The sequence below is a fragment of the Rhinoderma darwinii genome (assembly GCF_050947455.1).
Source record: "Rhinoderma darwinii isolate aRhiDar2 chromosome 5 unlocalized genomic scaffold, aRhiDar2.hap1 SUPER_5_unloc_50, whole genome shotgun sequence".
NCBI classification, from domain to species: domain Eukaryota; kingdom Metazoa; phylum Chordata; class Amphibia; order Anura; family Rhinodermatidae; genus Rhinoderma; species Rhinoderma darwinii.
In genome coordinates this window covers 374,057-398,612 of record NW_027461810.1, presented here as the reverse complement: position 1 = coordinate 398,612, position 24,556 = coordinate 374,057, and the positions used below count along the sequence as shown (strand labels likewise).

The window sequence follows — 24,556 nt, the reverse complement described above, 5'->3', positions numbered from 1 at the left end:
CACAATTTTTTATATTAAATAGATTATACTTTGCCCCTAAGAAATTAAGTAAATTTAATAGGGTTACCACGATGTGGTAGGGAAGGAGCAGGATTTATGCATTTGATTTATTGGTGTTCAGGAGTTTACAGGTTTTGGATAGAGGTGATTTATATAGAATTAATACTGGAGATTGATATCCCAAAAACTCCGGCCATCTGGTTGTTGGGTATATGTAATAGGATCCCTAGTATTATGTCTAGTAAGAGAACAAGGAAAAGAGAACGGAAAGATCCAAGGGCGCAGCCGTGTGAAGACAATGGATTTTAATTGTACATAAACCATAATAGTATTATGTCTGGAAAGGAGTTCGTGGCAAAGTTATTTTTCTTGGCTCGGCTGATAATTGCAAGGAAATGGATGGCAATAGAAAGCCCTGACATTAGTTACATAGTTCGTACGGTTGAAAAAAAGACACATGTCCATCAAGTTCAACCAAGGGATGGGAAAAGGGAACTAAAAAATTTCTACACATAAGAGCTTATATTTTTTGGTTCTAGGAAATTATCTAAGCCATTTTTTAAAGCCATCTACTGTCCCTGCTGTGACCAGCTCCTGCGGTGACTATTCCATAGATTCACAGTTCTCACAGTAAAGAAGGCTTGTCGCCTCTGCAGATTGAACCTTTTTTTCTCCAGACGGAGGGAGTGCCCCCTTGTTTTTTGAGGGGGTTTTACATGGAATACGATTTCACCATATTTTTTGTATGTGCCATTAATATATTTATATAAGTTAATCATGTCCCCCCTTAGTCGTCTTTCTTTCAAGGCTATATAGGTTTAGTTCTTTTAATCTTTCCTCATAATTTAGATTCTCCATGCCCATTATTAGCTTCGTTGCTCTTTGTATTTTTTCTAACTCCAGGGCATCTTTTCTATCAACTGGAGCCCAGAACTGAACTGCATATTCTAGGTGAGCCCTCACTAATGCTTTTGTAAAGTGGTAATATTACATCCCTGTCCCGCGAGTCTATGCCTCTTTTAATATACGACAATATCTTGTTGGCCTTTGAAGCAGCTGATTGACATTGGATGCTGTTATTTAGTTTATGATTTACAAGGACACCCAGATCCTTCTCAACTAGTAAATCCCCCAGTGTAACTCCCCCAGGACATATGATTCATGCAGGTTGTTGGTACACAGATGCATAACTTTACATTAATGATGGCCCTTCTTTACTTTTGGGTTTTCGTAGCCATCCCTACTTAGATAACATCATTCATAAAGCTCCGTCCTGGTCAGCCAACTTGGAAAGCCTTAAAATCACCCTGGGCACCTAGTCAACCACCATTCCAAGTCTTCCCTCTCCCTCTCATAGTACCTAACTTTTCTGGGTATGTGTTTTGACACGGCTCAAGCCAGGATACTTCTTCCAAAAGAAAAACTTATCTTTCTCTAACGAAATGTCCGATATCTCCAGGGTTGCAGTCCGATTTTCAATTTCTTACTGCACACGGGTGGAACAAACACCCTGTATCGCTCCATTCTCCTACCCCGTCAGTCTTCTCTCTACAGTGGTGGCTGTTCCTAATACTCCAGTTGCTGTTCTTGATTACAAATGCCAGTCTACTTGGTTGGGAGGTGAGATCTTTTCAGAATCTGACAGTTTAGGGTGTGTGGTGCCCTCCAGGAAGTCCTTTCTTCCAATCAATGCTTTGGATGTTTGGCCCATCTTTTCATCCCTATGACACTGGATCCACCTTTTGGCAAGTCATTCTGTCAGGGTTCAGTCAAACTACGCAATGGCAGTCGCCCACAAGGCGGAACCTGCAGCTGCACAGTCATGTTGGAGACAACCAGCATCTTTAGGTGTGCAGAGAAACACATTTCGACTCACTCATAGTCCAGGTTTGAACTTTTCGGTTGTCTATCTTTCTCTGGCCGGGAACGGTACAACTCATGAGTCTGGGCCCCTAAATCATGAAGTATTCAGAAACCACTGTTCCAAGTGGGGTCTCGGTGATGTGGACCTCATGGTGTCCAAACTCATCCAAAAACAGCCCGCTTTCGAATTCTGGACTTGAGATCACGCAGCACTGATTGTAGACGCACTTGTCATCCCGTGAAACCATTTCACCTTTTCATAAATTTTCCCATCTCTCCCACCTCTTCCACGAATCCTCGAGACAGTCAAGGCGGAAGGCGTCCCAGTGATTCTCCTCATTGCTCCATATCGGCCCCCGTCCAGTCTGGTCCTCCGACATGGTCACATTACTGGCTGTTGCACCATGGTGGATTCCCCTGCTGGAAGATCTTCATTCTGAGGACCCGCTCTACTACACAAGTTTAGCTTACCCATTTACAGGGATGGCCACTGAAGCCGTCCTACTGAGAGCAATGTGGTTTCTCTGAGCATGTCATCCAGATAAAGCTTAAAGGCTATGTACACCTTTTGAAAGGGATTTATTTGTTGTTTTTTTATAAAAAGTTCAGTCATTGTGTTTGGTGAAACATTGATTAGTTTTTTATTCAAAAGTCTTTTTACTTTTTGAGATATAGCTACTCTGTATTCTGCAAACAGATCAACTCTGTAGTTCGCAGAGACCTGAATCCGTCTGTCCTGCGGACCTGACTGGTTCAGTGTCAGCGAGTCCACGCAAGATCCACCTGTAATCTATCACCTTTTAAGTTATGAACTTAGATGTGATGGATAACAAGTGGATCCTGCGTGTCAAACATGCAGTACCTGCTTATCACTGAACCCGTCAGTCCAGCGGACCTGACAGGTACAGGATTCAGTGTAAGAAACAGCTGCTCTGTATGCAGAATACAGAGCAGCCGTATCTCAAAAAGTAAAAATAGATTTTAATAAACACTAATCACTTACAAAGTTGCACCAAACACGCTAGTTGAGCTTTTTATTAAAAAAATAAAATTAAATTAAAAGATCCCTTTCAAAGTTAAACATAGCCTTTAGAGCCATAAAACCTCCCCAAATCTACCACAGAACTAGTAAATCCTTTTTCCGTCCGGGTACAGAAAAATGTTCCAGCCAATGCAATTTTTGCCCATCCCACCTGCTTTCCTTCCTTTCCTTGGCAACGAAATTCTCCATCCATACATACATTTCTGCAAAGAGTAGTCCAGGCTGCGCCCATCTACTACCAGCATATGACTCCATGGGATCTTATTTTGGTTCTTGATATTCTGCAGTCTTCCCCTTTTAATACCCTGTCTCCCTCTGCTTTCTGTATTGGAAGGTAGTACTTTTTGGTAGCCACAACCTTTTATTTGGCACATTTCCAAGCTGTCAACCCTATCTCCATACATGGTGATTCCCCAGACATGATGGTACTTTGTCCTGTCCCCTCCTTTTTACCCAATGTGGTATCCGATTCTCACATCATTAAGGACATTGTCCAGCCCTTCTTTTGTCGACCCCCCCCCCCCCCCCCATCCAACTTGAGGTAAACGGTCCCTCAAAAATTTGGACATAGTCACCACACTGCGGATCTAGCATTCTCAAACTTCTTCTTTACGCTGCTTAGGATTGCTCTTTGTGGTCCCGTACAGTCCTAGGTGAGTCTTTATGGCATCCAAGGCCACCATAGCCGCTGAATCAACCATTAGTAAGGCATTCCAGTCAAAGTGCAAGGACCGCCCCTATTCGAGTAACAGCTTCTGCTCTACAGGTGTTTTAGGCCACTATGTGGTCCTCCATCCTTTTCTGTTCTGCACGGTGCATACTTTTGTATCTTTTGATGCCTCTCTGTCGCAGGGTTTTGCAGGCAGCAATACATTGACCGTGGTCCTGCTTTGTTTTATCCCACCCCTAGGGATTGCTCTTGTGTGTTCAAAGATTATAATCTTTGTCTTCCAATGGCACAGATTTTCTGTTACTCAGTGTAAAATATTTTCACGTTCATTGGGTGACCGCACCCACAGAATGTTCTCCTTTTCGGTAGTTATGACCGTTTTCTGGAAAAAGGTTTTGTTTTTTCCCCTGGGCTATCCTATGGTTCTTGTTGTTTATTACAAGTTGTATGTGTTTAGTTCTGTTTTTGTTTTGTTTTTTTCTGCTTTTCCTACTGCTTCTGTTCAAATCCAGTTTGGCTCGGTGTCTGCAGGAGGGGTATAGCTGGTAGAAGAACCTAACACTTTTTGGCTTAGTGTCTGCTTTCTATCTGCAGTAGCTATACTTATGGTTATCATCTGTGTCCCCCAATCGACATGACATAAGAAAAATATTTTACAATGAGTAACAAAATTCGAATTTTTAAGAATTCTTGTTGATTTTTCATTTTATTTTTTTGTTTTACATTTTCCATGTCCATATCCATTTAAAAATAATAATCATTAATGCATACCTAACTTTTCAGGTGACTTTTCAGAATAAGCTGATATATGTGTACGTGAGGAATAACACTATTTCTGGCTATTATATAACTTGCATGTGCCATTATTTAGCAGTTTTCCCCTCTGCATACTCTATCTCGAATTCTTAGATGTCTCAGGCTCTGCCCACTAGCTTTAACGGCTATCATGTTCTCTATACAATGAACACCTAGATATACAGTGAAGGAAATAAGTATTTGATCCCTTGCTAATTTTGTAAGTTTGCCCACTGGCAAAGTCATGAACAGTCTAGAATTTTTAGGCTAGGTTAATTTTACCAGTGAGAGAGAGATTATATAAAAAAAAAAAAAAACCAGAAAATCACGTAGTCAAAATTATATATATTTATTTGCATTGTGCACAGAGAAATAAGTATTTGATCCCCTACCAACCATTAAGAGTTCAGCCTCCTCCAGACCAGTTACACGCTCCAAATCAACTTGGTGCCTGCATTAAAGACCGCTGTCTTAAATGGTCACCTGTATAAAAGACTCCTGTCCACAGACTCAATTAATCAGTCTGACTCTAACCTCTACAACATGGGCAAGACCAAAGAGCTTTCTAAGGATGTCCGGGACAAGATCATAGACTTGCACAAGGCTGGAATGGGCTACAAAACCATAAGTAAGACGCTGGGTGAGAAGGAGACAACTGTTGGTGCAATAGTAAGAAAATGGAAGACATACAAAATGACTGTCAATCGACATCGATCTGGGGCTCCATGCAAAATCTCACCTCGTGGGGTATCCTTGATCCTGAGGAAGGTGAGAACTCAGCCGAAAACTACACGGGGGGAACTTGTTAATGATCTCAAGGCAGCTGGGACCACCGTCACCAAGAAAACCATTGGTAACACATTACGCCATAATGGATTAAAATCCTGCAGTGCCCGCAAGGTCCCCCTGCTCAAGAAGGCACATGTACAGGCCCGTCTGAAATTTGAAAATTAATCTCTGTCTCTGTCTGTCTCTCTCTCTCTCTCTCTCATTTCCCCTAGAATCCTGTCATATTTACCCTAGGCTCCAGGGAATGAGTAGTTCTTGCAATAGAAAGCTCTAGTTTTCCAATCTCGGCTTAAGGAAAAGCCGGAAAAAAGGGCCTGGAGTTGGATTGGAGAAGAGCAGGGCGGGTTCCCCAATCCCTAGTCCATCTCTGTTTGTAGGACAAGGCTGCTGCTCAATTAGCTGCACCTGTAGCCTGTGTATAAAAAGGTGCAGACACAGTGTGTGGGAGTCTCACCACTGACTCAGACTGGAGGCTACTAAGGCTGGAGTAGCCTGTATGCTATGTGAGTAAAGACCTGTGTTACTTTGTGTCCAGTGCCTGGTAGGAAGGCACTCGGTATAGTTAGATAATATCTTGTTTAGTTAGTGCTCAGACGAGCAGGATTTATTTTGTATTTTGCCTTGTTGTACAAGAGGCTGTTTCTTTGACAAGAATAAAAACACAGGCAAAGCCCTGTTATGACTTTTAATGCACGGTGTCCCTGTCTCTGGCTACAAAGAAACCGCTGTACCAACCTCTCCTGATGCTAAACCCTCACAATATATATATATATATATATATATATATATATATATATATATACACACACACATACACACCTAGGGACAGTAACTTGGAACAGAATTTGCATGGATAGAACTAAATTTTAACAGTAAATTACAGATTTGATCTATATCAGGAATTCTTTTAGATTAGAATAAGTTGTTTGAAAAGTTTGTGTCAATTAAATATTGCAGTTTTCAAACTGGCCACTGAACCTTTATAATAGACTAACACTTCCTGTTCTGTAGAGATCACTCTTTAGCATTCATCTCATTATAATGAAGCAGGAGTACAATAAAAGTTAACACCTCTATTATACAGCTAGTGGCAGATCCGCTATTGACACGGAGTTTGACACAATTCATCTCATCACCATCCCAGCTCATTGACCTCTGCACAGGTCACAGAGCAGGCCTCGAACACTCTTTCATAGAAGTCGATGGGTCGTCTCCAGACTATTGCTTTCTATGGTCCATGTGGCTGCTGTGAAGCATATCCTTGATTCCTGTCAACAGAGGAGAGCAGATATTCAGGCAATAAGAGCGTCACCATAATAGTGTACAGAAAATAAAATAACACTACAATCAGGATTTAATTAGTAAAAAAAACCTGATCGAAAATAAAGGGGTAGTTAGGTTAGAGAAGGGTCAGACTATATTGGTGGGGGGGAGAAATGGACTGTGGGGAGAGGATTAGGTGACTGGATTGTTACACAGCAACAATGAAAATAAAGATGCCCAAATGTCAAATAAATGTAATTTCTGATACTGAATGTGAAAAATTAAAAGGCAAGTTAAAGTTTATGTTTACAAATGCCAGAAGTCTAGCAAGCAAAATGGGGGAGCTTGAGGCCTTGGTACTGGAGGAACATATTGATATAATTGGTGTTGCTGAAACTTGGCTAGACTCTTCACATGACTGGTCTGTAAATCTACAGGGTTTTACACTGTTTCGAAAAGACACAGCAAATAGGAAAGGCGTTGGTGTATGTCTGTATGTGAGAAGTGATATGAAGGTGATTGTGAAAGAGGAAATAGTCGATGATGATGGTGAGGAGGTTGAAACTGTGGGTGGAATTACAAAGGGAAGTAAACACTAAAAAAAAAAATATTTTTGGTGTAATCTATGAATGCCCCAATATAACAGAGGAGACGGAAGAATATATATATATATATATATATAAACAAATGAGGTGGGCAGCACAGGGGGTTACTGTAGCGATAATGAGAGATTTTAATTACACCCAGATATTAATTTGGGTCGTGGTTCTGCTACAACTGCGAAGGGGAAAAATTTCCACAACCTGTTGCAGGAAAATTTTATGTCCCAGTTTGGGGAAGACCCGACTAGACGTGATTCTCTGTTGGATCTAGTCATTTCAAACAATGCAGAGCTTGTTGGGAATGTCACTGGTCGTGAAAACCTGCTTAACAGGGCTCACGATATAGTTGCATTTTGCCTATACTGTAAAAAACAAACTTAGGCTAGAAGGGCAAAAACACTTTAATTTAAGAAGGCCAATTTCTCCAGAATGAGGGCTGCAATTCATGACATAGATTGGGAACAACTAATGTCAAATAATGGCACAAATGATAATCGGGAGATCTTAAAATCTACTTTGTAGAATTATAGTGCAAAAAGTATTGCTAGAGGTAACCAGTATAAACGACTAAAATTAAGCCCCACATGGCTTACACCTTCTGTTTAAAGGGCTATATCTGTCAAAAATAGGGCATTTGCAAAAATACAAATCTGAGGGTACATTTCTAGCCTTTGTAAACCATAAAGAGTAAAAAAAAACATAAAAGCTGTAAAAAAATAAATAAAATCAGCAAAAATACAAAATGAAAGGCAGGGGGCAAAGGCATGGATAGCAAAACAAATCCACAATAATTGTTCAAGTACATAAATACAAAAAGCCAAGGTCTGAACATGTAGGACCCCCAAATAGTGATAATGGAGAGTTGGTCTCGGGATGATCAAGAGAAGGCAGAGTTACTAAATGGGTTCTTTATCTCTGTATAAACAACAGAAGAAAGAGCAGCTGATTTAGCTGATCCAAGTGCTGTTAATCCATCAATTCATATACTGAATTGGATGAATGTAGATATGGTCCAAGCTACGTTAAATAAAATAAATGTGCACAAGGCTCTGGACCAGATGGGTTACACCCTAGGGTTCTTAAAGAACTTAGTTCTGTTATTTCGGTCTCCATTTTCATAATATTCAGAGATTCTCTAGTGACTGGTGTAGTACCAGTGGACTGACGCAGGGCAAACGTGGTGCCTATTTTCAAAAAGGGCTCTAGGTTTTCCCTGGGTAATTATAGACCAGTAAGCTTAACATCCATCCTGGGAAAAAAGTTTCAGGGGCTATTGAGGGACTATATACAGGAGTATGTGACAAAAAACTGTATTCTAAGTGACAGCCAGCACGGTTTTACTAAGGACAGAAGTTGTCAATATGAAGAGGAGTGTAGAAGCCTAGACGGGGGCCGCTGTGGATGTAGTGTTTTTGGACTTTGCAAAGGCAAATGGGTAAATTTAAGGTCTGTAGGTTTAGAATGTATAGTTTGTAATTGGATTGAAAATTGGCTCATAGACTGTATCCAGAGAGTTGTAGTCAATGATTCCTACTCTGAATGGTCCCCAGTTATAAGTGGTGTACCCCAGGGTTCAGTGCTGGGACCACTATTGTTCAACTTATTTATTAATGATCTAGAGGATGGGATTAATAGCACTGTTTCTATTTTTGAAGATGACACCAAGCTATGTAATATTGTTAAGCCTATAGAAGATGTTCATAAATTACAAGCCGATTTGGACACACTGAGTGTTTGGGCATCCACTTGGCACATGAGGTTTAACGTAGATAAATGTAAAGTTATGCATCTGGGTACCAACAATCTGCATGCATCATATGTCCTAGAGGGAGCTACACTGGGAGAGTCAATTGTTGATAAGGATCTGGGTGTGCTTGTAGATCATAAACTAACAGCATGCAATGTCAATCAGCTGCTTCAAAGGCCCGCAAGATATTGTCGTGTATTAAGAGGCATGGACTCGCGGGACAGGGATATAATATTACCACTTTACAAAGCATTAGTGAGGCCTCATCTAGAATATGCAGTTCAGTTCTGGGCTCCAGTTCATAGAAAGGATGCCCTGGAGTTGGAAAAAATACAAAGAAGAGCAACGAAGCTAATAAGGGGCATGGAAAATCTAAGTTATGAGGAAAGATTAAAAGAACTAAACCAATTTAGCCTTGACAAAAGACGACTAAGGGGGTACATGATTAACTTATATGAATGGCCCATACAAGAAATATAGGGAAAACCGTTCCATGTAAAACCCCCTCAAAAGACAAGGGGGTGCATGGATGGCGAAGAGGGAAGACTTAAAACGTAAAGATAATTGATACTTAAGGGGTTAATAAGATTGGTTATTATTTCTTCAAACTGTATATGAAGTCCTTATCTAATGTTTAAGTTTTGGTCACATGTTCCCTAATTTCTTTTATCGTATTTATTTTCTATTGTAAATAGTATTTTATTTAAATTTTTATAAGTTTTATTGCTTCTTTCTAGATGACATCATCCACAAGACAGCCTAAGTTTGCAGTGGTAGCTGGATGTTTGAGAGGATTATCAGCACTGTTGATCAACTTCACAAAATGTGTAGAGGAAGGTACAGTTAGTATTTTGTGATTTTTATATTCTGTTTTAACATGCAATGGGGTATGTATATCGCCATGAGATTCTGGAGACTGGCCAACCCATCTCAATACCATCCAAGAAGAAGATGGCTGTAGGTTTGTGCTCTACAGCCATCATGAGTTGAATTGGATTTCTGCAATGTTTAGCCAAACCACTGTATTTGATACTTCAGGTTTACAAGATGGTTGCATTTTATGTTCGTTGTTTTCCTGCGCTACAAAAAGCCTGGATAGGGATTAGAAAGTTGCAGCCCCCCCCTTTCCCTGCTCCAGCCTTAATGTGGTTTTCCGGGACGTTAATATTGATGGTCTATCCTTTGGATAGGCTAACAATGTCAAATCAGTGGGGATCCGACTCCCATCAACCCCACCGATCATATGATTAAATGGGCTGTAGCGATCTGGTGAGCACTGCGTCATCTTTATTGTTTGCCAGGCACAGTTCTGGACATTTTGGTAGTGGTAGTATACATGCATGTTATTCTATGATTTATGCAATAACTTCAAATTAACCTTTTCCCCCCCAGATGCTAGCACTTCTAAAGAAATTTTTGACTACACAATGAAGGCAATAAATCCTCAGGTACAGTTTATTTACAACAATAATAGTGCTAAGAAATTATTTCTTTATATTATTTGTATGTTTTCTTTTTTGCAGATTGACCTTAAGAGATATGCTGTGCCTTTAGGTGAGTTTGCAATATAAATAACAACTTTATTCTACGTCGTGTTAGGATTTTGGCGACACCAAGTGTGTGTGTGTGTGTGTGTGTGTATATTAGTATTCCACAATAAAATTACTTTTATTGGGGAAAAAAAAAAAAAGATTTGCTTTTCTACTTTGAGCCTTAACTTTCTTTTTCAGTTGACCCTATGATTACACCAGTGGGAAATAGACCATTGTAACATTACCCTCCCCTTCCACCCATCTACAGTGTTTTTCTGTCTCTGTTTAGGACAGCAGCAGAATTTTTTTCCCTATTTTTATAGAAAGTATGAAACTCATGGGGCGTCTCCTGGGGGCCTGCTGCTAGTGGAAGATATCCTTCCTCAAATATACCAGTATGGGAAGGTTGGTGCTCCTCAAATCACTGTGCCAGGTTCTTACATGGGCTATGTCTCCTGGCTTCAAGGGGAATCACAGGGCTATATAAGTAACCGGCAGATGGATGGATTACTGCATGGGAGGTTTTTTTCTGTCTCACTTGCAGGGGCTTAGTGTGCCCCATAAAAGCAGTACTATGACCAGGTTCTTGTTAGGATCACTCTGTCACTCCAGTAGTTCTTTGGAGGCAGTTTCTGCTACAGCCTTGCTCGCCACATGTATATTTCTACCCGGACCATTTCTGTCTTTTTCATGACGTGGAAAGAAAAAATTCACAGCATCTGTTGTGGGTTGTCTTTTTTTTGATGCAGGGGCTCCTGAGTAGATTTCCTGTAGTTTCTCTCACAAAGTATTGTAATCCAGTTGGTAATAGGGCCAAAAAGCCTATAGGTAAAAGGTGAAATGATTTTCTTTTTCTATTTAAATCTATCTGGTAAGTATGCAGCTAGATATTTTGTCGTAAAGCTTATGGACACCTTTGACATGGGGGAAAAATATATATTTTTTTATATGTTAACTGGAGTTAAAGTTTCTGGCTACAATCTTCATTCCTTTATTCCTTATCAGATCTTCAAATATGCAGTTTGCAACCTGCTGCTATCTTGACTTTTCTCATGTGGGCTTGTCCCTCCTAGTAATGCTGGATATGACTTCAGTGTGTTCAGGATTCTGCTGCCTTCACCAGCTCTCATGTATCAGCGCAGCTTCATTCCTTTATTGCTTTCTCTACACCTATAGCCTGCGTTTTTGCCACTCTGCTTTCCTCACTATCTACACTGATACTGACCACCTGTCTGATCTGCCCTCCCTGAACACTTAGATGCTAGCCATCCTCTCCACAATCTGATCTGCATTCCACAACGTTCTATCCCTTCCTACCTCTATCTCAAACACTGAGAGGAGAAATGTCCAATTTTTAATGAAGACTTATGTAGAAAGTTGCTTAATTTTTTATTTTCGGTGCAAATGAACAATACAAAAATGTGCCCCATCTGCTACATAATGTGATCGGCGCTGTAATGTAGATAACAGTGGTTTTTATTTTGAAAAACGATAATTTTAGAGCAAGTTATGAACAATTTTAAATTTATGCTAATTATTTTCGTAATGACTAACTGGGCGTGCTTTTTACCAACTGGGCGTTGTACAGAGAAGTGTATGATGCTGACCAATCAGTGACCAGCCAGCTCCATACACTTCTCATTGTTCCAGCCCATTGTTAGTGTGATTGTGCAGTGAAAGAAGCTGGGCTGGAACAATGTGAAGTGTATGAAGCTGATTGGTCAGCATCATACACTCCTCTGTACAACGCCCAGTTGGTAAAAAGTCAAAACACGCCCAGATGTCTATTAAGAAATTAGCATAAATCTAAAATTGCTCATAACTTGATAAAAAATGATCGTTTTTCAAACTAAAAACCACTGTTGTGATCTACATTACAGCGCCGATCAGATTATGTAGGAGATAGGGCATTTATAATCTGGTGACAGAGCCTCTTTAAATGTCAGTTTTCATTATATTTTATTCTTTTTTGAAATAATATTGTTGTTTCTCTGATTTAATTTAGACTTCTGCTTTAGTAGTTGTTAACTCCTTAAAGAGAATCTTGTCATCATGTTTATTTTGTCTTCTTTGAGGGCATTAAGGAGTAGTGGCAGACACTGATTGTCATTGCTGTCTGTTTTATATGTGGCTGTGGTGTACTTTTTGCAAAATATACACTTTATTAGTTTCAGTGCTCGTATCGCACTGTGACCCAAGAGACCTCTGTATTCATGAGCTGAGGGCCCACCCATTGCTGTGCATAGTGAGAAAGCTGCCAAACAATGGTGGATGGGCTGCAGCTCATGAATACTGAAGGCTCCTAGCTCACAGTGCGATTCGAGCGCTGCCACCTAAATTTACTTTGACCTCCGACTCACATGTGGATGCTACCGGTTTTAGAGAAATAGATAATTTTTTCTATTTTATGTTTTTTCTCTGAAGACCTAATTTTTCTGATGGTAGTGCAGACAAATATTTATGCGGAGCAATTTATTTCCCGCAATCATAATTGTTACTATTCCAGGTCCCACGGATGAACCCCTGCTAACGCAGTTGATATGCAGGTATTTTGTGGCCTCCTACTTAAAATGAAGTAAAAAAGAAAGGAAAAAAGGACCGAAATTGCTAGGCGCTGCTATAAATGACTTATTTAATGAAAGACATGAATTACAGGCTAGGCGTTTTGACGCAGGACATGCGTCTTCAACAGGCCATAAATATATCTATATATAGATATATTTATGGCCTGATGAAGACGCATGTCCTGCGTCGAAACGCGTAGCCTCTAATTCATGTCATTCATTAAATAAATCATTTATAGCAGCGCCTAGCAATTTCGGTCCTTTTTTCCTTTTCTTTTTTACTTTATACCTGGCGGTGAACTTCTGTTTACTGGTTTGGACCTGGGCAGCAGCTGTATCCGTGATCTGCCTACACACACCCAGGGTGTGTCTGCTCTCAACACATCTCAAACAGAGGTGAACAATGTGTAGGCTGATTTACGTTTTTTATCAGTGTTGTGCCTGATCAGCATAACTTCTCTAGGTGAGTAGAATTCACCTTACCTTTGACCAATGCTTCGTGGATAATCCGCACTATGTGGCGCCGTGTGTGCCGTCTTTTTCTCTTTTAAGTATCCTACTTAACATGGGCATTACAAAAAAGCCCACCATATACTCTTATTGGAGTACTGATAAACTTTACCATTCGTTCATTTACTGCTTCACTATGCCCGGGGGTCATTTTGAGATCCTGCTAAGGTTGCTACATTCTAATAATTATGAGAAATGCCCACACACAAATGACCACAGTTTTGACAGACCGTGTAAAATCAGGCCAGTAGTTAACCTCTGCATTTGAAAGTTTATTGAAATTTATATGCCACAAATGCATTGCAGTGGACAAATTCCTGGTGCTTTTCAATGGCAGGCTACGCTTCCGCTAGTGCCTGCTGAACAAAAAGGCAAGGTACGGTGTGAAGCTGTACAAAGTGTGCGAAAGTCTATCTGGATACACTTTCAAGTGCAGGGACTATGAAGAAAAAGATTCTACAATAGAGCCCCCAGGCTGCCCCCCCCTGGAAATAAGTGGGAAGACAGTACGGAATTTACTGCACCCCTTGCTGAACCACAGATACCATGTTTATATCAATCACCTTTAGGGTAAGTTCACATGTAGCGTAAATACTGTGGATCCACAGCATAATACAGTAGCAGCAGAGTGAAACCGCAGCATGCGGCACAAGTAGGAGAAACCAAGAGGGCCTCTCCAAGTCTTTTTTAGGTCAGACTATGCGAGGTTCAGAAATCAGGGCTGTTTGCAGTGAGAATTTGCAGGTGGCCAAATGCAAGGACAAGCGTAATGTCCTTGTATTGACCACTCTATGCAGTCTGATCCAGCCCAGTCTGAGGAACCACAGAGCAGACCCCCAAGCCTTTGTGTATCCAGGACTACAGTCAGTTCATGGGAGAGGTGAATCTTTTGGACCAGGTTCTGCTGCCCTACAATGCCCTCAGAAAATCGATGATCTGTTATAAAACATTGGCTATGTACCTAACTCAAGTAACTTCAATTATTCCTTTGTCCTCTATAAAAGTGCAGGCCATAGGGGGACTTTTCTTGAATTTCAAGATTATTATTATTTTTTTTTAAAAACCATGAGTTTTGGAGACCAGGAAGGGAAGGGCTGCAGTGCTTCGGTCCTCTGTATTAGAGAGTGCTTTCGAGCATACCACACGTCAGTTGATTTTAATTATATCCCTTTTCTTCCGGTCTTAAATGTTGCCTTGGTATTTCTTTTTTTTTAAATTTATTTTAGTTATTTCCAACAATTTTGCCATTGTCATTTCCCATTTTGTCCCAATAACTTTTGAAAAGACAACCAAACGAAACAAATAATTCCCATTATTACCCCTAGATGAATACCTTGAAAGTTTCATTTTATTTAAGGAGGCATTTCGTGAATTTCTAAATGTTTTGGCCCCCATTTTGTATAAAAATCTTCCAAGTAGATAGTGTTCCTCAAAAAAACTTCCTGGCACACCTTCAGTCCTGATTTGCAATCCTGACATTCCAATAAAACGAAAAATTCCCATTATACCCTTAGATGAAAGTCTTGACACACAGGAGAAAAGGTGCACTAAATATTGAGGCACTTTTCTTCACTAAAATGTACTGTCCAAAAAGACATTCTAAATTTCTGAATTGTCCTATATTAATGCATTAACTCCTGCAAAAGAAACGTAGGGTCTAAATACTAGCTACACACCTAGATAAAAACTGTAAGGGGTATAGTTTTCAAAATGTGGCCTTATGTTGTCTCTAAAATGGCATATCTTGTATTTTTTATCTTATATTTTTTAATTTAAGATGGCCTCTTATGAATATGTCCTGCCACACAAATCTCAATTTATTTGACTGTATTGTGAAATAGGCGTGATATTTTTTTATTTGAAAGATCTCTAATAATCTAGCTGTTCCATATCAGTACACTATGGGCTTTTTACTGGATCTCTTACACCCGATAATACGGCTAGAAATGCTGACCGTATTTTGGGGACTAGTTATGAACTTAGATGTGATCGTTAACAGCTCGATCCTGCATGTCAGAGACACGCAGGACCCGCTGTCACGGAATCAGTCAGTCCTGCAGACCTGCCAGATACAGGTCTCAGGGTGAGATACAGCTGCTCTGTATACAGGATACAAAGCAGCTGTATCTGAAAAAGTAAAAATTATTTTTAATAAAAGGTGATTAGAATGTTGCACCAATCACACTGATAGTGTTTAATTAAAAGAAAATAGTTTTCAAAGGTGTACGTAGCTTTTAAAGTTATGTCTCCTAAATTGCTAAAAAATTTATTTATTTTTTAAAAGTGCGGCCAAAATAGAGTAAAGAGATGGAAATATATATTTAATGAAAAATTGTGTTTTTTAAGGGTTTTAATTTTTACATCTCTGCATTCTGAAAACCATATTTTTATTTTTTTCTCCTATGTATGAGAGCTTGTTTTTTTTATTTATTATTTTGTTTGCCAGAGTGTGGCTTCTTTCGCATCTGCGTCTTGATTCCGTAGTCTAATACCGTAGTCTACTACGGTATTGATTCCGTCAAAGCAACGGAACCCTTACACAATGGTGACAAACAGAAACCATTTGCACCGTATCCATCACCATTGAAATCAATGGTGATGCAAACGGAAACGTATGGTTTCCGTTTGGTTCAGTTTGGATTCCGTTCATGGGTTCCCCTGACGGGAAGGTCCGATGGAGCCCATGGACCGAGTCCCGATGCAGATGTGAACGAAGCCTAAGGTGTATTTTTAGATGGCACCTTTCTGGTAAACACATATGTACTGAATAGCTTTTAAAAAAATAATTTTGGGGGAGGATGTAAAATAGTAGGAATTCGGACATTGTTTTTCGGGATTTGTTTTTATGGTGTTCACCGTGTGGCTTGTTTTTTGTGATAAAAGCTGTCGTTTTAATTGTTTTTTTGGGTACATTCTTTTCAATAAATGTATTCCCTTGTGTCTGTAAGGTGCCAGAATAAACAAAAAAACAGCAAATGTTTTTAGATTGTTTTTTTTCGTGATGTACACCGTGCATGATAAATAACGTTATGATTTTAGGATATATTGACACGGAACATTTTTGTTGCCGGTATTGCTGCGACTGAAAATCAGTATAATTTATCTGAATGCAGCTGTCTCCGCTCATGTTCATGTATTTTTGCAGGCCCCATTCAGATGTATGGAATAATCGCAGAAATTACTGCAACAAATCTGCTGTATGTGACTATTCACTTATGCCACTGGTCGTTACGAAGGAGGGGGTACCAATTTTGTATAGTCTCCCCCCCCCCCCCTCATTATAAAGAATTTTGTTAGGGAAAAAAGGCCTTCTTTTAATTAGATTTTTTTTTTTCCCCACACAACACTTTTTGTATTGAACTTATTTATTACAAAATGTCTTATTTCAATTAGACTTGAATATGCGATTGTTTGATACCATACATAATACGCTTCATTACTTACTTTAGTCAAGGGGAGGGTCTTTTATACTTTTCTGTCCCTGTCATGGGTTTTAAGGTCTATATCCTATTGGTTCTGTCATGAGGCTTCCTGAAAACCGGTACATTATTCTTTACGGTACGGTAATTCAGAATTTTACCATTGACATAACTGCATGGTGTTGGTTTTTAGGGGATAACTGCAGTTATTGGCACAATTTTGTTGTACGTAAAATGTATTACCGTATTTTTCGGACGATAAGACGCAGTATTTAGCAAGAATAAACTTGCTAAAAAGTCTCTGCGTCTCATAGTCAGCAGTCAAGCGACCCGGCAGCGCCAGGCCCCCTGAACGCTTCTTACTTAATCCCTTTCCCAGTCCGTGAGGTGCCGGCACATCGTGGGGTGTGGAGAATGATGTTTGGAGCGGAGCAGGCTCACGCGCTGAGGCTGCACCATACACTGCAGGTGTCAGCTATGTATTACAGCGGACACGCTGCCCTAACGGCCAGGAACAGCGATGGCGCTGTTCCTGGCAATTTAACTTGTTAAATGCCACGGTCAATAGTGACTGCGCCATTTATAATGGTCTTCCCATGAAAGAAATTAATGACATATCCACAGGCTTGAGAAAGACCCTCCACTTGTCACAGGTCGAAACATTGCCATTTTTTAGTGGATGTTTTACCAATAAAAGAACATATTGATTGAAACTTGGGAGACGTGTGCTGCTGTTCAACCATGCTTTTTCTTAGGATATCCACAGGATATGTCATAAATGTTAGATAGGTGCAGGTCCCAGAGGTGGAACCCAAATCTATCTCTAGAACGGGACCCCCTAAACCCCGTTCTAGCTTACTCTGCTCCGCTGTCTCCCGGCCACTTCCTGGTCAGATGGTCAGGAGTTATGGAAACAGCCGAGTGTTCGCTGAGCTACGCTGTTTCCGTAACTCCCATAGAAGTGAATAGTCGTTATGGAAACCGCGTAGCATGCTGCACTACTTCTGTAACTTCCATTCACTACTATGGGAGTTACGGAAACAGCGTAGCTCAGCAAGTTACGTGTTTTCCGTAACTCATCCATGTATTGCAGTGTATTGTACCAGCGATCTAATGAAAGTTAGATACATTTTCAGGAGTGTAAAAAAATATTAAAAGTTCAAAAAAACCAAAAACAGTTTCCCATTTTTTCCCCAAGCACAATGTAAAAAATAAAAAAAATTTGTATCGCTGTGTCCATAAAAGTCCGAACTATTACAATATAGCATTATTAGACCCGCACAGTGAACGGCATAAAAAAGAATTGTTATTTTGGTCACCATAGTGCTAAAGAGTGAAATTAAAAGTGATAAAAAAATCGTATGTACCAAAAATGTTGCTAGTAAAAAAAAAAAACAACTCCAGCTCGTCCCGTAAAATATAAGTCCTCACACACCGCTCAAACAATGAAAAGATAAAAGTTAAAAAGTTATGGCTCTCAGAATGTAATGAAATCGAACAAATTATTTTATTTAATGAATAGTTTGTTCTTAGAAGACTTTTCATAAAAGTAGTAAAATATGACTTTTTTTCCTTTTTTCTGTTGTCTAAAACCTGGGTGCGTCTTATAGTCCAAATAATACAGGCATTAAAATTTTTTAACATTCATGTCAATATTTTATTGTTTTTTTATTCTTTATTTTATACATTATTCTCTATGCGGGATAAATAATATGTTAACTTTATTCTATGGGTTGTCACGATTTCAAAAATGCCAAATATGTTTGTTAACATTTAAAAAAATATTTTAGACCTTTGCAAATGAATAGCACATTTTATGGTAATATTTTTTTATATTAACTTTTTTCCCATACTAGGGGGACTTCAACTTAATATTTTTTGCTAAAGTATTGCAATGTAATATGCCTGTCTGTTTATCTCTGCTGGCAATCTACTTAGCCCTGACTTAAGTATTGACCTAATGGGCATATTGCCAAGGCAAGCCTGGGGGCCTTTGTCAGGGCCTGGCTGCCATGGTAAACCATCGACACTTCGCAATTGCAGTTTCAAAGTTAGCCCCCTCATTCCAACCGCTTAGAAGCCGTAGTTTGTATGTATTGACCATGGCATCTTAGGTGTTACCAGTCGACTTTAGAATTCTCCTTTATCCTGCCCTTGTTGCGGGATGTCCGTTGTATATTACTGCTGTTACCCATTTTTATTGTCATTTATCTACATTTTGTTTTAATCAATATATTGACTTCTATGAATTACAGCTGGCCTAAATCTTCTGGCTCAACATGCTTCCCAGTTTAGTACCTATCTCATGGACTCCTATCAGACTGTTTTTGAAGTAATATCCAAGTGGTGCGGCCACTCAAATCATGAAATGAAGAAAAATGCATTTTCTGCTCTGGACTCCTTTCTGAAGCAAGTATGTGTGTATTTTAACCCTATGACCGGAACTGAATGGCAATTTAGTTTCAACATTTTTTGCAGTTAATAATTTTAATGGATGATCTGCATGCTACTGTAGAATGAGTTGAATGTCCTGTGGCACTGTTATTAGAAATATGAATTTAATTATTTTTTTTCTCCTGGTTTACAAAGTCAATTTAAGATAAGATCTTCTTTATCACAGAATAGTCACACTCCAATATACTGTATCCATTATGATACTATTCTTTAAATTCATAAATCCACAAAATCGCACAGGTTAAAAACATCTAAAAACATAATATCATGAACCTTTCTCATTGAGTTGGTGTTATCCCATCGTCCATCCCCAAAATATTTATAAAGGGCAACAGAGGAGCCCCATGCTAATATCAGACTTTACAAACAATTGAGTAAAGTACATATATTGTACAAGAACCTTCTATGCTAGAGAATTTACTCAGTCCTAAATAAAACCCACAACATCTTGGGTATAAGTCCTTGCTTTAGAAGCAATCACTAAACAATAATAGTCTCTTCATATGCAGGCTTCTGCATTTTAGTTGATTATTTTATTATTTTAGTATGTTACTGTACAGGTATTTACATCTGGATACATTTGTGCTAGCACCTCTACAATAGCACTGACGGAAGAGTTTCCCTTACTGGGGACAGAAAACAACATGGAAGCAGTAAATAAAATTCCCCTCCCCTCTTCTTGGTCAAGTTGTTTCTGGTCCCTCAGGTACACCTGGAAGCTGTTTCTGCTGGTTGCTCTCTAGCAGGCATTATCTCTCCTCCCATGCTGTCCTCTTCCCCTGGCTGAGGCATGGAGGGCTAGTACTGAAAATGGGGCAATGGGCTGTAGCTGCGTTACCCTCCTTGTTCTGGGCATAAGTTCTTCTGTATTAAAGCAGCCCCGGACTCATCCTCCGATCTCATTCACCAGTCTCTGCTCTCATCTGAATGGGTTCTGGATACGGCCACACGCGCTGCATTCTAGCAGACCCAGGAAATTCCTCCTGCTTTCCACAATTTTAATTACAGGGCATGGTGTGTGCCGATGCAAGGGACGCAGCAGCAGTAATTTCTTCAATAAGAGGTCAATATTGAAGTTAAAAACGCTAGTTTGAGATCCATAATGAAAGAGAAAGGAAAACATTTTAAAAATTATGCCTGTGTGGTAAATTTTATAGCATTCAGAGATACATAGGGCTGGCTTTGAAGGGCAGTCTGGACAAAAATAGCTAGTGTCACTTCTTTTGCCCCTCTTAGAGCACACGTGGCATGCTCTTCGGGGATATTGTCTATTCTCCGTTGAGGGAATAGAGGACCAAAAATGCCTCTCTGTGAGTCTTTTAGCATCTTCACAATCTGGTCGATGTGAGGGGGAGATTTTTTTAAACAAGAGGTCCTAAATCATTTTCTCCAGTACATCCCTCATGACAGCACCACAGGAGGTTGCCCTATTGACCTCTATAGGGACAGGAAGACAGAGAGGTTAAAAGGCCCCTCCCATCACCCACTTGCCAGTGTTCTTCCTGTCCCTACAGGGTCAGGAGCAGAGAGACGTCGCTCCTGTGGTGCTGCAGGAGAAAACTCGGGCAGGGGGCAAGGTCGGGGAGTCCGTGCACTCCCCCTTCTATTCCTCCTAAAGCCTAGGCTAATACCCCTCTGACGAGAGGTCCCTTAGCTCCCAACCTAAAACACTTACCTTAGGAATCCTAGGCAGGATTCCGGTAGTGTGTGGGGTACGGGATTCCCAAGCAGGCTTCGGCCTGGCTGCGTGACCAGGCTGGGACCGGCAGTTCCATATGGTTGGAAGCGCCGGCAAAACATCCTCGTAGCGGGCCGCACCACAATCGAATAGCCGCGACCGCAAATGACGTCGGGCTACTTCCGGTCCGCAGCCATCTTGGAAGGCGGGAAATTCTAAACGCCCGCATTTAAAGGGACACGCACAGGTATGTAGAGCTGATACCTCTAACTTGGATTTATATCTTGGGGATTGGATATTGCATTGTCTATTACCTGTTGTGGAATGGAACTTCCTCGTTCTGAAGGAATTCCGGATATGTCCCAGGGTCACGTGAGTCTCACTCTTGGGGTAAGGGTTATGACTCCTTATGCAAGTACATCATACTTTACCTGCCTTCTGTTTTCTCTAGGATAAATATTCCTCTCAGAGACAAACTGATAAAAAGAAGGTTAAAAAATGTGCGACTTGTGCGAAAAAATTGCCAGAGTCACGTAGGAAACAATTGTCAGGATTGTATTGCAAAATTACTAAAAGAGGAACAACCGACATTTATGTCTGAACTTAGGGCTATGATTCGCGAAGAAGTGAGTCAGTCAGTAGCCTCCCTCGCCCCTCCTCAAGAAACTCCCTCACACTCACGGGCAAAAAGGCCACAGACTGAAGTGGATCAAAAATATTGCCCTCCATCTACAGGAGTTTGACTCGGAGCAGGAGTGTTATTACTTATCGGAGGGTGAGTTAGAAGAAGGAGAAGAACTCTTGCCTTCAACTTCATCTACTCAAGAGAAAAAAATTGTTCTCTTCTGAGATGTCTGATACCTTAATCCAGGCAATACGTGAAACCATGGATATTCCCAAAGAAGACCAACCCCATACCATCCAGGATGAGATGTTTGGGGGCCTAACGGAAAAGAAAACAACGATTTTTCCGGTAAACGAAAATCTCAAGACAATGGTAACGACTGAATGGGAGGATTCGGAAAAGAGGCTCTTCATTTCAAGAGAATTTAAAAACAGACTTCTCTTTTGATCCAGAAGACACTAAACTTTGGGATGAGATCCCAAAAGTAGATGTCCCAATAGCCAGGGTTGCTAAAAAAAAATCTGAAATCCCATTTGAAGATTCCTCTCAGTTGAAGGACCCCATGGATCGGAAGTCAGACGGGCTGCTGAAAAGAGCTTGGGAATCTTCATCCGCTTTGATCTCTACGAATATCGCGGCCACGTCGGTAGCAAGAGCAGTGTTTATATGGTTAAACCAGTTGTAGACCCATTTGATGAAGACATTACGACAAGATCTATTAGAATCTCTACCCTTACTAAAGATGGCAACCGGATTCTTGGTAGACGCTTCAGCGGAATCCATTAGATTTGCTGCCAGGAATGGAGCTCTCTCAAATGCTGCTAGAAGAGCATTATGGCTCAAGATGTGGTCAGGAGATACGTAGTCCAAGAACAAGTTGTGTTCTATCCCCTTTACAGGTTCTCTGATGTTCGGTCCTCTCTTGGATAACATGCTGGAGAACGCAGTGGATAGGAAAAAGGGGTTTCCAGAAGAGAAACCCCCCAAAAAAACCTCCGTTTCGGAGGTTTCGTCAACAGAGGGAGTCAACCTTACAGAACTACAGCAGGAAAGGGAAGTCCGGTCGCTGGAGTTACCCCAAGGGAGGAAGGGGTCGAGGATAACTCCTTAACCCCAATAACTAATTTCAGCCCTCAAAGCAATGATGCCAAGAGTGTGGGGGGGGGGGGGGGAACTCCTACAATTGTATTCCAAATGGACCGGAATAACCCAGAACCCTTGGGTTCTAAAGATTATAAAAGAAGGGTACAAATTAGAATTCTCCTCCATTCCTCCAGAGAAATTTCTAATAACCAAGTACCAAGCAAAAGACCTTCATCAGATCCTAAACCGGGATCGTCCAGGAACTGCTCAAATTGAGAGCATTTACTCCAGTTCCCCATAACGAAAAATTCAAGGGCCACTATTCAAAGATCTTCCTAGTCAAGAAACCAAATGGTTCTTACAGGACAATAATCAACCTCAAGGTCCTGGACTAATGGGTAAAATATTGAAAATTCAAGATGGAGTCTATCAGATCGACTATTCCTCTAATAAGGGAAGAGGCATCAATGTGTACGATCGATTTAAAGGATGCGTACTATCACGTCCCTATCCACCCCGCTTACCAGAGATTCCTCAGATTCGCGATTCAGAACGGTCCTTCCATTCTCCACTTCCAGTTTGTCTTCCTCCCTTTCGGCATTTCCTCCGCCCCCAGAATTTTTACAAAAATTATGGCAGAGATTATGGCATTCATAACAAGTCAGGGCATAGTAATTATCCCATATCTAGACGATTTCCTGTTGACAGCAGATACTCCGTCTATCTTAAACCGTCATCGGTCACAGGTTCTTTCCCTACAGGAATTGGGATGGATAATCAACTTCCGGAAGTCAAGTCTTCCTCCCCAAAAACAGAAGGTCGTCTTAGGAGTGCTACTAGACTCTTCCCTTCAACAGTCCTTCCACCCAAGAGAGAAACAAATACTTCTACTGACAGAAGTGAGGACATTTTGGAGGAAAAGCTCCTGTTCCGTAAGGGAAGGAATGCGAATGTTGGGAATGATGACGTCTTGCATCCAATCTATTCCATGGAGTCAATTTCACTCCAGACCCTTACAGAATCTGATCCTGTCCCATTGGGTTTCGAAAACAGGACTCCTTGAATTCAAGGATTCAGATTTCCGAAACAGTGAAATCATCTCTCCATTGGTGGCTCTGCACAAACAACATAAGCAAAGGGTCCCCTGGAGAACTTCTCCTTATGTGGTAATTACCACAGATGCCAGCAAACACGGCTGGGGGTCGGTAATCCAAGACAAGCACTTTCAAGGCACATGGCCTGTTCAGATAAAGATGATGTCCTTAAACTTCAGAGAACTAAAAGCCATATGGGAGACACTTATAAGAGCTTCACCCATCATAAAAGGGACGCATGTAAGAGTTTTATCGGGGAACACAGCAGCTGTGTCCTTTCTTCGCCATCAAGGGGGAACAAAACACACACTTCTTCAGGCCCTCTCTACACAAATTTTCAGTTGGGCAGAAGAAAATGTCCGATCAGTCTCTGCAGTCCACCTAAAAGGCTCAGATTTCCAGAGTCGGGAAAAAGTAAACCCTGGAGAATGGTCCCTAAACAGGGAATCTTTCTGTTCTTAACCCAAAGATGGGGTTATCCACAAATAGACCTGTTTGCCACAAGGAAAACCTCCCAGGTAGAGACGTCGTTCTCCCTAAATCTCAAAGCCAACCCATTGGGGGTAGATGCATTGTCCCAACCCTGGGACATGGATCTGGCCTATGCCTTTCTTCCGTTTCCTCGAATACCAATGGTACTAAGAAAATTTGACAAAGCTATTCATTATTCTTCCCTACTGGCCAAAAAGAAGCTGGTTTCCAATCGTAAAGTACCTAGCACTGGAAGACCCTATCAAGTTCCCAGTCAAGAAGAATCTTCTTTCCCAAGGTCCCTTATTCTTTCAGGGAATAGAAACTCTGAAGTTGTCAGTCTGGGTCCTGAAAG

The 24,556-nt window shown here is 40.6% G+C and overlaps 1 protein-coding gene across 1 annotated transcript in view; it reads left to right on the top strand.

Moving 5' to 3' along the window:
• LOC142696293 (DNA-dependent protein kinase catalytic subunit-like) overlaps positions 1-24,556 on the top strand; it is a gene marked incomplete at its 5' end in the record, with an annotated part of 326,262 nt that overhangs the window by 31,960 nt on the left and 269,746 nt on the right. Inside the window, 4 exons of the mRNA XM_075847621.1 lie at positions 9,509-9,608; positions 10,164-10,219; positions 10,295-10,325; positions 19,052-19,209. Of these exons, the coding sequence (XP_075703736.1) occupies positions 9,509-9,608; positions 10,164-10,219; positions 10,295-10,325; positions 19,052-19,209 (345 nt within the window). The remainder of the gene's footprint in view (positions 1-9,508; positions 9,609-10,163; positions 10,220-10,294; positions 10,326-19,051; positions 19,210-24,556) is intronic.